This window comes from Venturia canescens, chromosome 7, assembly GCF_019457755.1.
Source record: "Venturia canescens isolate UGA chromosome 7, ASM1945775v1, whole genome shotgun sequence".
Classification (NCBI taxonomy): Eukaryota; Metazoa; Arthropoda; class Insecta; order Hymenoptera; family Ichneumonidae; genus Venturia; species Venturia canescens.
In genome coordinates, this window is record NC_057427.1 from 19,367,708 (window position 1) to 19,380,049 (window position 12,342).

Genomic DNA, 12,342 nt, shown 5'->3' on the forward strand with positions numbered 1-12,342 from the left:
AATTTTAGGAACAAGTTGCTCTTTTAAATATTTACCTAAACTTTTTTTATTGGATGGAATCAATAAAAAAAAAACGTAAAAACAAAAGATACCTTTTTCTGAGATAATCATAGATGTAAAAGGAGATAACTAAACTTGAGAATTCTAAATCAATCATCAATTTTTTCTGTTCCAGGTAGTACGAGAATATCCATGTGGCTTGTTTATTCGAGAACAAGAAGTGTCAAGTTCGGAGTCTTTTCGACTTGGAAAAAACCATGTTTATGAGTGCAGAGGACCTTCAACAATTATCGAATGAAAAAAAACTACCATACCGTTTAATTCGAAATAAGTATTTCCATTTTTTCAAACGGGAGTAAAAAAGTGTAAAGTTTTTATTGTTAATTTTATCAACCAACGAAGGAAGATGCCGGGACACGATGCAACAACTCCGCCTGCTCGGCGAAGCTCACTCCCTAACGGCAATACTGTTAGTGGAGGAGTAGGAGGTAGTAGTGGTGGTGGTGGACCAGTGGGAGAAAATCTACAAGCTGCAGCTAATATAGCTGCGGCTATTGGTCCTATACTAATTAATCGTGCTCGTAACAACAATAATCAGAATCCGTTATACCACATGCGTGATAGATTGTTTCACGCCCTTTTCATCAAGGCAGCACTCGCTTATGCAAGAATATTTCCAAGGCCGGTCAGAAGATTTATAGAATTTGTAGTTTTGTTGAAGGTGAGTAAATTTTTACTTACAACATGAGTAGTAAGGCTATACCAGTTCTAACTCAGGGATCTCAGGGGGGAGTGGGGACGGGGGAGCGCGGGGACCGTTGCGGGGCTGCATGGTATATGGAGGTTCTTGGACAGTGGGGGTGCGGCGGCACTTTAAGGAAGTACCCTCGGTAAATCAATTAACAAACAGAAAATTATAAAAATTTGTAAAGATGTCTAAATCTTTCGAAAAATGACTCAGTTAAAATTTTGTGACCTGTAGTTGATTTGAAAAGAGATATCAATGATTTAATTTGAAGCAGCTAACATAGAGTCTTATGTGAATCTGTGATTCAGACGCACTTTTTAATTTATAACGTTGAAGTTAACAAACAGATTTTTATAAAATTTGGAGAAGATATGAACGAATGTCCAATGAACATTTTTCTTTTTGAAAAACATGCAAAACTTGCTTGTGTTCTAAGAGAGGACTGGAAATAAGACAAGATTTTTGAGCAACACGCAAATGTGGCAACACCACAGAATTGTAGGTTATGGCGCTTCATTCGAATATAAGTTACAGCAGCACTTTTGAAACCATCTGATCATGCGCAAATTGAGTCAACGATAGAAACACAGTATTGCAAAAGAATTATTAGACATTTGTAACGAACATTTTGTGTGTTCCATGCATCAATTTTTTTCGGAAACAATAAGAAATAGAAAATATGAAAAGAAGACACCGTCAATTTAATCATTTTTGAAGTATTCTTTGAGGTTAGGGATGTTTCTTTTCCCGTATACACTTCGGATTTCTTTACCCACTGATGAAAAACGAAACACGCAGACGCTGGGTTTTCTATACGCGACTATACGTAGATTCAATGTTTGTACGTGAGCACGTACACGGGGCTACCGTGTACCCAGGGGCTACGGTGTTGCCGAAATATATACTACGTTACCCATATTGAAGATCAAAACTCTCTGACTCACTACGTACCGAGGGTACTTCGTTAAAGAGACAAAAAATTTGGGACAAAAGATTTTTTTGCTACTAATTTATGTTTCCGGTGTATCAGAGATTGCACTGGACGGAATTTTCTTTTGAAAGTGCTCTTTCCAAAAATGATCTCAATTATAGGATTCCATGACTAAAGATGTTTGCATGTTACACTAATGACAAATTTATGTGTCCTGTGTTACATATTTTTACATTCCTGTGGTGGCGCAAGTTCGGACGAGATTTCTTTTTTCAAAACCAGTTCTAATGCTCTCAGAGGGGCGTGGGGACGGGGGGAGCGCGTTGCGGGGGTTGCATGGTGTGTGGAGGTTTTCAGGGTAACGAAGAGGGGGAGAGGGGATGCAGCAGTCCTGTTTGCGGCATTGCATAGACAAAGCACATTTTGAGGAATAAAAAGAACTCATAGATGCCCCCCTCGAATCACTGATTTATGTTTCCTGCGGAATTTTAAGAAAAGTCAGTTGAGAAGAAAAGTGCTCTCAATTATTGGAATCCGTGACGAAGGAGACCCCTAATGAGAAATTTATGTGTCCCGTATTACATATTTTTACATTCGTGAGATGGCGATGAGATTTCTTTAAAAATGCACCTGCCCTTCCCTGCAACTTTTAACTTGAGAGATGTTTAGAAGAATGTTTTCCGAGAAAAAAAAAATGTTCACATTGGACTATAAATCTTTACAGAGATGCACTCGCTCAATGACAAATTTATGTGTCCGGTGTTGAACATTTTTTAACCTGCAGAGGCATTTCTCAAAAAGGCGCAAGAAGGGATTTTTGAAGTCAACCGCACTTCCTCGATTAGATCCTGGGTACCACATTCGAGTTTCCAGAAAAGTCAAGATTTTTCCTCCCCCCTACTCATCCCCACCTCAGAAACGAAAAAACGCGTATATAAAATGAAACAATTTTGAGGAAGGTCCAGACTCTGTTGAGACGACGTAACAGTTACATTTTCGAGTCAAATTCCGTTCAGCGCATCATGTCTCTCAACGTCGACATTGCTACCGAGCAATTGCTGCGTATGCAAGCAACTCTCCTGCGCACGTTGGAGCAATTTTTGGTATGGGAATACCAATGTGATACCCTCATCGAAATGGTTGGAGAAGCAAGTCCGATCGAAACGACCACGACTGGAATATCACCACTCGGTCACTTCGCAAATCTTGCGTCTCGAATGTTTGAAGCAGGCAACACGCCAACGCTTCATAAATTGGAGCGGAGGATTAAATGATCATGGATTAACATGGCGTGAAATTGACAGCGCATTTGAGAATCGCTTGTCAACCGGTGCTGTGATTAATCGTGATCATATCGACCCACGAAAGTTTCTATTGGATGCGTATGAGCTTGTTGAAGAACAAGTGCAGGCTCATATTCGCAAATATAATAGTATAAAAGTGAACACTTCGTTTAACGGAGAGTTTACCGTGGGCGATAAGCGGGCGAATAAAAGTGTCAACACGGGAAATGTTGAACTTTTCACAACATCAGACTTGAGTGAGTGGTATCGAAAGCGAGTCGTGGAGCCGACTCTGAGATCGCTCGAGGAGTTCCAGGAGAGTGACAGTGGCTGGACATTAACATCAATAACAAATTTAACTGTGAACATCAACAAGTACAACGCTTTGCCGGCGGGATGTCACGTTTCAATGGCGAAACGTATACAGTTGAAAAGAGCGGTGGTAAATGTTGAATCGACGGATAATGCGTGTTTTGGATGGGCCATGACTGCTGCACTTTATCCAGCAGAAAAAAACAGCGATCGCACATCCTCTTACCCGCATTATTCAACGATATTCAACTTCCAAGGCATCAACTTCTCTATGACGTTGGACCAGATTGGGAAATTTGAGAAGATGAATAATCTCTCAATCAATATCTATAGCGAGAAGGAGGAAATCATTTTACCAGTCCGCGTGAGCAAGGAAAAGAAAGAGCAACACTTCAACTTGCTTTACGTCGAAGACGTGTCGGGATGTGGAATTGGACACTTCGCGTGGATCAAGAATTTATCCCGGCTTGTCAACTCACAACTCAATTCTGATGGGCACAGAAATACATCTGTGATCCGTAAGTATTTTTAATATACAACTGTATACATTTTTTTACGATTATGATAATATACTATAACTACTTGAAATTTTTTATTATTATAATAGATGCATTCATTACTTCCCAATCATTGATGCTTATCAATGGAACTGCAGCTTTGCAGTTCCATGAGGTGGATTGTGGCGTTATCAACGATTGTAACGGTATATAACCAATTTCAGAGTCTAATGGTAGATTTTCAATGTTGAAGTTTGCCCCATCTTCAATCCATTCAAAATCTGTATAAGGCAAAGGTTGACTCATTGCCCATCCATACAAATTGTTAACATCGAAATACATTAAATATGATGATGGCACAGATGGGTCATACGAGTTCATGTACTTGTTATTGGCACGAGCATGTCTTTTGGAGCATCGATTAAGACCACCTCGGATACCTCTCTCTACGAACAATACCATGTCGACGTCAGTGAGCAATTCAAACTTTACTTTTGTATATTTCATCATGGCATCCCAGGCAGTGATCGGCAAAAAAAATGATCATTTTCCATTTTCGCATTTGTTGAAATATTCGAATAAAAGAATTGAATTTTCCATTAGCAAAATGACCAAAAATTCATTCGACGTATTCATCATTAGGGTACACAAAAAAATGTAAATAAAGAAATTATTCATTGTAATGAAAATGAATTACTTTCATAATTTTCACTATTGATATTGAAGAACTAACAATAAGATTGAAAATAATATCGATTATTTACATAAAGGCTAATGATGAAAGGATCATTATTTTCCGAAAGAAAAATCCATAGAAAATAGTAGAAAAATAGTCATTGATGGATAAATGGAAATAAAACCTAAAATTATTGCCATTGATCAAGTAATGTTAATGGACAAAGAAAAAAAATTATTAACAGAATACAAAAAATGGAAGAAGTTAAATTTTTCATTGGTGAATGAATATCAATATGAAAATTCAAATTTTTTATTAATCGTTGCATAATAATGAGACAAACCCGATTTTTCATTATCGGAAAAATGTCAATGAGAGAAACTTAAATTTCCATTGATTGAAAATAAATAATGAGATGCACCAATTTTTTCATTATCAAAAAAATGATGAACCTAGCAAAAATACACACCAGCACACATTCATATTCATGTTTCTCCAAAGTTATATGGTTGAAAAAATAAAACTTAACCGATAAATGTATAGGTGCGGAAAAAAGAATATGTATATTCACCATTTTTTCTATTTATTACGATTGACACTGTTTGCTTTCATCAAGACGCGTAATTCAAAATTGTCGTTGTTCAATCTGTTGAATTTCGATAGATTGAACATAGTGGCGTAACTAAATAGACGTTCAACAGGAGCGGACGATGGCAGCGGTGTGTTAAATTTGAGGAAAATATCCTTCACAACCGGATGTACATTCAGAAGCTCTATGTCCGTCCTTGTTTCGCTCAAAAAGCGTTGAAATAGAGCCTCTCTATCTTTGATACCGAATGTCACATTGTCAACCACGTCAGTGCTTGGTTCGGTGTTCGAAGAAAATTCAAAAAAATCATTTTCATCCACGATATCCATTGCTTCCTCCCCGTCACTTGGATTTGTGTTGTTTGCGAGGACTTCTTTGAGTGCCGAAAAAACATTTTCTTGGGCAACAGGACTCAAACAGTGCAGCCATTTTAATTTAAATCTCGGATGCGTAGCGGCAGCAACTGCAGCGACGCGACCTTCTTCCACAACGTCAAAAATCTTTTGGAATTTAATATTGATTCCTTCAATCAATGCGCTCACTAAATTGTCGCACCATTCCAAAGTCCCAAAAAATTTTTTAATTTGTTTTTTATCGATATCAAAGTAGGAAGCAAATATCCATATGAGCAGATTTTCTCTCCTTGGAGGATATCAAGGGCATTGGCAATTGGTCGATTACAACGAATATATTCTTCCATGAATCTGTTGAGTTACAGTTATGAATCAATAAGTTACAATGAATACATAAAAAATATGATAAATACTTTTGAATTTATCGCGAATTAACGGAAAAAAGTTCAAAGATAAACGTGCTACTGCCATTAAATATTTTCTCAAGCTCCTATCATACACAATACTATTGGAAAAAATGAAAACTGTCGTGATCATACCCGAAATCTATTTCCCGAAAGGAACTGGAAATATCGATTTCAGGAGGTACATTCGTGAGCTTCTCTTTGAATGTTAAAATCTGTTGCAAGGCATCATACAAAGAATTCCACCTTGTTACGATCGGTCGTTTGAGAGATTGTCCAAGAGACTGGTGCAGCTTGTCACTCTTTTTAGGCGATGATAGCAACTTCCACAACGTGTTACAGTTTGCGATCATCTCATCATAAACCGATTGCAAATCTGTTGACGACTGAATCCCAGTGATGGCATTCTTCGTTACTATCAGGTTCAGCGTATGGCTGGCACAACGGAAATGTTGTGGTAACACACAGCTTGCATCTTGGGTACTTGCGCTCTCAATCGCTTGGAATTCTCCATAATCGTCATTAAAGTCCGATTCTTCATTGTTTGGCGAGGTTAGGACTCCTTCTGTACGTGAGTAACGATTTTCTTTTCAGTTGACTAAAAGTTATTCTTATGCGTGAATAATTAGCTATATTTCTCAAGGCTCACCGTGGAAAAAACTATCACCAAATTTGATTCCAAATTCGCGGAACGCTTTAACGAAGTTGGAGCCATTATCAGTTATTGTGGCAACCACTTGGGTGCCGGTAATCCCATACAAAGCGTGTATTTCTTTGATAATCCGGGCAATTTTTTCAAAAGAATGTTCACCTTTAAAGCGTCGACATGCTATAGCATGAGACTTCCTTTCGAAAGTTATTGCATCAATCTATGATGATGCAATATGATGATGCATAATATGAAATATTCACTTAGATATTCAACGCAGATGCGCGCACGCTCGCGAATATACTGATTTCATGACTCCACAATATTTTTAAATCACTCTCACAGATAAACGGTTTGAAAATGATTAGACCATCGTTTTTTTAATATAAATAAAAAATAAATATTCAAACTTTTTTTTAAAAAGAAGATCAAATTATTTCAAATTTTTTGGCATTTACCCAGTGCACAGTCATCCCTAAAAACCGACGAGTACGAGATGACCAAACATCAGCCGTTGTATACACGTATTGAGTCGTTGTAAGTTCTCTTTTTATTTCGGAAATTTCCCCGTCAAAAGTTTCTTTCATTCTCCGACTGACACATCGCGCGGATAGATGTTGGAGTGATTTGCCATTTTTCTTAATTATATTCATTTCTACGGAGAAGAATAAATGTACAAGAACAGAACGGAACTTTCATGGCCATATGAAAAAAAAATTTCCGGAATAAGTTAGGCGGGGCTGATTCCATTCCGGCAAAAAATTAATTGATATTCTATATGCAACAAATTAAAAAATTAATTGCCATCGAGTATTCTTCTGAACGATGATGATTCAACGGTATTGATTGGAATCAAATTTTCCAATATGTAATAAATTACGTTCTCCTCGAATTTTGCTTGCGAAAAGGTGCAATATGTTTTACCTTTAACTTTTTCGTCACTGTCCGCTTTCATTTTTTTTGTGTCGTTTCAACATAGTTTTTGAACTCACTCAATTTTCTTTTGTGGACGTTCTGAAACGTCGAAATTGATCAATAGTGAGTGTTTATTTGAATTATCATAACGACGTTATTAATATAGTTGCAAAAAGAATCACCTCAGACAATTTACTAAACTACGATGCAGTAACAGTGGTTAAAAAATATGTATTTACCTTAACGTGAGTGGTAAAGTTTCACGAGGTCCGTAAAAAGCCTGAGATCGTATGATGTTTATTGAATTCTGTTTCACACAACTGACAAACTGCCGTTACTGTGCCATCTAATTTTAAAAGTTTCAAATTCGGGGTGAAAAAAGTATCATCAAGATATGGCAAACGATTGCATTCCATCAGAAGTTCTTTTTTCATTTGTGCCATATCTCGTATACCCCCTACCACGAGATCATTAGTTCTAGATACATTCATATTAGAATTGTTTGAAGTTCCCGGTTGGTTTGGAAGGCCTTGACTTGAGGACACTTCTTCGTCTGATTCCGCATTGGAAGCCATTCTTTTTGGGAATGGAAAAAAAAGGAAAAATAAGATCCAAAAGATCACGTATTACAATGCGATTCCATCCGGCATAAAAAGATAGAAAGAAAAAGAAGTAAAAATTTCTATAAATCCGACATCACATTTAGGAAAACTCTGGATAGAATCGTAAAGAAACAATATGAAGTCGCAAAAATTTTACGATCTACGTTTCACAAAATTCAAATTTTTGAGCAAGACTGTATGTTGAGTGAAAATTTTATGTAATATATATATTACAGATTTAACTCATCTAATTGACTCGAAAAAAAGTTGCAGACCTGAAAACGTCCGTATTCTCTTGCACTGTCAAGTAAAATATCGTGAAAAAAAATTCACGTACAAGAAACAACGTTCACGAGGAATTTTTTTATCAATTAATGTTTTGAAGGAAAAAACTACACCGAATATCGCTTCTTATTATTGATGTACCGATCATCTATACATTATATATATATATATATATTGTAACGAAACGCTCTTGCCGACCTGGCCTGAACGCCGCCACGCGTCGGTTCGAGCAACCTTAATAATAAGGAGCAGGTATGAAGGAAACGCGGACACCGTTAATTTTGTGAAAATAATAAAATAATCGATTTTATTCAATTTTGATCGATATTTAACAAAAATAAAGAAGATTTAGCACTTTGGCTCGCGGAAAATAAAATTTGTATTTTGATTTTAATATTGTCTTGCTTTGTTTAATCGGATCTGGCGAGAAAAAGACCCGAAAGACCCGAAAACGTTGCAAATTCTCTGTCTGAGATAATTTTAATTTCTCAATTTTCGAATTTTAATTGTACAAAAATGATAATTAGGAATAAAACAATTTGAAAATTAATGGTCGCGTTCGTTCTAGTCTCTCGACACGCCTCGAGCTTAAAAACCTCTCGATTCAATGCTTCGAGCTATTATTCGTTTGACGCGGTTTTTCCGATGTCCTGTTACGCTTGTTTTCTCTAAAAAAAAAAATATAAATGAATCCAAGAGGATCTCTTCGCTTTTACAATTTTTCAATTTTGTTTTGACTCGATATAATTTTAACTCGATCTATCGCCTCTTGGATTTTTTTCTAAATGGGTCTAGATCTCCCTACCTGGACCACCTCGGACAATGTTTTTCAAACGTGAATTTAATTTTTGATAATAAGATGAATTTTTAATTCTCCTCAACAATACGAAAGAAATAAAACGTTAAAAGGTAGGATGCAAACCACGGGCTATGGGATAGAAACGTCACCGAATCCCTCCGAGAGTCCGTGCATTTACAGGGTAGAGGTAACCCTCCGTCCACGTGTTATGGGATCGAGACGTCACCGAGTCGATCCGAGAACTCCGTGCAACGGAAAGCCGGAAAATTTTTTTTAGAGGTTAGGTGTGGACCCTGGATTATGGGATCGAGACGTCGCCGAGTCGCTCCGAGAATCCAGGCATCCAAGGAAATAGGCAATTCACCGTCCACGGGCTATGGGAACGAGACGTCGCTGAGTCGATCCGAGAGTCCGCGCTACGGGAACCCCAAAGATTTTGAGGATAGGTGTAGTATTGTTGAGGCTGATGTACTGAGAGAGGTCCGAGTTGATTCTTTAGCCAGGGAGAACTGTCTGCCGAATGAGTCGCGCAGCGCTTCTTATACCCCGTTCCCCACCATAAAATTCTCGAGCGCCGAGAATCTCAGTTTTCGACCGGTTCTGCGCATCAACTTGTTACGTCCTCTCCGATTGGCCCGTTGCCATGATTCGCGATCTCCCGTTGGTCGAGCGGGCTAGCATACGATGCGCAGACTACCGCTTTTTATGATTTACAGCTTATTCCGATGTTAAACAATAAAAACTTCAATTTGATCAATTATTACTCAATTTCTTCTTTAATTTGGCATTGTTATTTGTTTTAATATGATTCGTAAAATTATAATCGCTAAAAGTCACGTACGCGTCCTATAGCCCATCGACGCTCTCCCTGCGCATGCGTCGTAGTCGCTTTTTACATTTTTCATTGTGATCAGTTTTTATGTTATTAATTTGACTTGTGATCATTTTTCTTCAATTCGTGTTATTTTTCTGAAAATTTTGATCATATTCACGTGCTCGGGCGACTTAAAATAAAAAAAATACAAAAAGAATTAATCTGGATAAAATATAGCGCGGCGAAGTTCAGAGCGGCGCCGGTAGCCCCGCTCGGGCTCATGCCTACCGGCCTAAGATGGCCGCCACCTGTCAACAACGACGAGCGTGGTCGCCGCGATGTTTTGTCCGCGATCTAAAGATCGCGGAGTTTCGTTCGTTTCGACGGGCTCGGGCCGTCGCGCGTGTGTTTCGCTACAATATATATATATATATTGTAACATCGATTTTCCCTGAAAAGGTACGATCGGTCCCTTCTCGGCTCACGGGTCGCGCCTCCTCAGGAACTCACCGGCAACGAAGACGGGATGGGCGCCCGGTACAGAGTACCGCCGAATTACTCGACTTGATTTTTCCCCTTCTCGCGATGTTAACGTAATCAAACAGTAGAATACCGAGTTCCCGAGGGACGCCCGTGACCGAGGACGGTACAGCTACTCAGCTCAGCTGAGGTACGAAAGGTAGAGGAGGGGGGATCCTTGAGAAAAAGTAGCGATGGTCGCAACACGAATGACAGCACAAACAAAATGTAGCCGAAACAGCGGAGGATTAAATATTAAATAACAATTTATTCCGTCAGATCGAATTACAAATAATGAACAAAATCGGGGTTGATTAAATTAACATAGTTCGTCGTGCGGTTGAGATACGAAGTATAATAAAGAGCGCAGGTCCGAATACTAGTATTCGACTGTTTACAGACCTCGTCGAGCCCGAGCAGGGAATCACCGAGCGCGCACGCGGTTCAACCGGATTTCGCAGGTAACGAGAGATAATCGCGAGAGTGTCATAGGCAACAAAGGCAAGGTAACTGACACTAGGTAACCCTAACATAATTCGCGAGAGCGTCATAGGCAACATAGGCAAGGTAATTGACGCTAGGTAACCCTAAAATAATTCGCGAGAGCGTCATAGGCAACATAGGTAAGGTAATTGACGCTAGGTAACCCTAAAATACTTCGCGAGAGCGTCATAGGCAACATAGGCAAGGTAATTGACGCTAGGTAACCCTAAAATAATTCGCGAGAGCGTCACAGGCAACATAGGCAAGGTAATTGACGCTAGGTAACCCTAAAATAATTCGCGAGAGCGTCATAGGCAACATAGGCAAGGTAATTGACGCTAGGTAACCCTAAAATAATTCGCGAGAGCGTCATAGGCAACATAGGCAAGGTAATTGACGATAGGTAACCCTAAAATAATTCGCGAGTATCACAAGTAATAGCGAAGGAAACTTCGGCCCGGCGGAGGGTACACCGAGATTCCCTCGCAACTCAAACCGATACAGTAAATAAAAGCGAGAAATAAATTATAAAATAATGCGGAGAAATTACGTACGACTAAAGTCTCGAGGCGAAACACGACATATTATTCGAGTCGATACGCAGTAACGAAGAACGAAGAAAGGAACGAAATACAATTAATACAATACGAGGTGTGAGCCACCGTACAAGCCGTAGCGCGAACGTAGGAGCGAGAGAGACGCCGCGAAAACATTGCGCGACCGAGCGCGCTCGCTAGCGACCTTAGCACGTGCAGGGAGAGAGAGGTAGAGTGACTCGAAAATAATGCGTGGAAATTTCCAACGCGCAATCGGCAAAATTGGAAGAACAGCATAACGTCTGTTTTCCACAATCATTCAAAATTTAGGGACCAAACTAATATCGAGTTCGTTCATCTGATTGAGCCACAAAATCAAAAGAGGCTGGAGAAGCGGGAAGTACCGGCCACAATCTCGCTCGGTACCACAATCCACGCGTCCCCACTAAATCGCAATAAAACTAACTTTTAATCCGGAACGATATTCCGAAAATACTAAACGAGAACGGAAGGCTCAACGAGATGAAAGAACTCATAGAGAGAAAGACGGACTTACCGAGAAACAGCTCGCAACAAAAGGAAAGGCACGATGAAAGACGGGTGGCGCAGCAATCTGGACGTGGCTCGTCAATCGGGTGCTCGGAAGTAGACTTATTTTCGCGAGCGAGCTGCTCTCGGCGCCCGGCGATATCCCCACCACTCGGGTATCACATCGCAGCGCTCGGGTGCTAGGCGCGGCCGAAGTGTGGGCCCCGGCTCACGCGTTCGCGGCAATTTTGAAGTGGAAGCGCGCGCGAAAATGATCCTTCGCCGCGCTTCATAACGGATGATTTTGTAACACTCCACATCTTCGTTCTCCCTTCCCCCACCGGTTTGGATAGGGCCTCCCGATTTGACGACCGTGGTTCGGGCATCCTTCCTCTTGGGGATCCGGCGGGCATCTCTGA

General features: G+C 39.6%; 1 protein-coding gene across 5 annotated transcripts in view; it reads left to right on the forward strand.

Moving 5' to 3' along the window:
- Positions 1-12,342, forward strand: part of LOC122413486 (membralin) — a 758,197-nt gene that overhangs the window by 242,285 nt on the left and 503,570 nt on the right. For all 5 annotated transcript variants that reach the window (XM_043423864.1, XM_043423866.1, XM_043423865.1 and 2 more), the window contains one exon: positions 176-721. In XM_043423864.1, coding sequence (XP_043279799.1) covers positions 407-721 — 315 coding nt within the window. In that variant the 5' untranslated portion in view covers positions 176-406. The remainder of the gene's footprint in view (positions 1-175; positions 722-12,342) is intronic.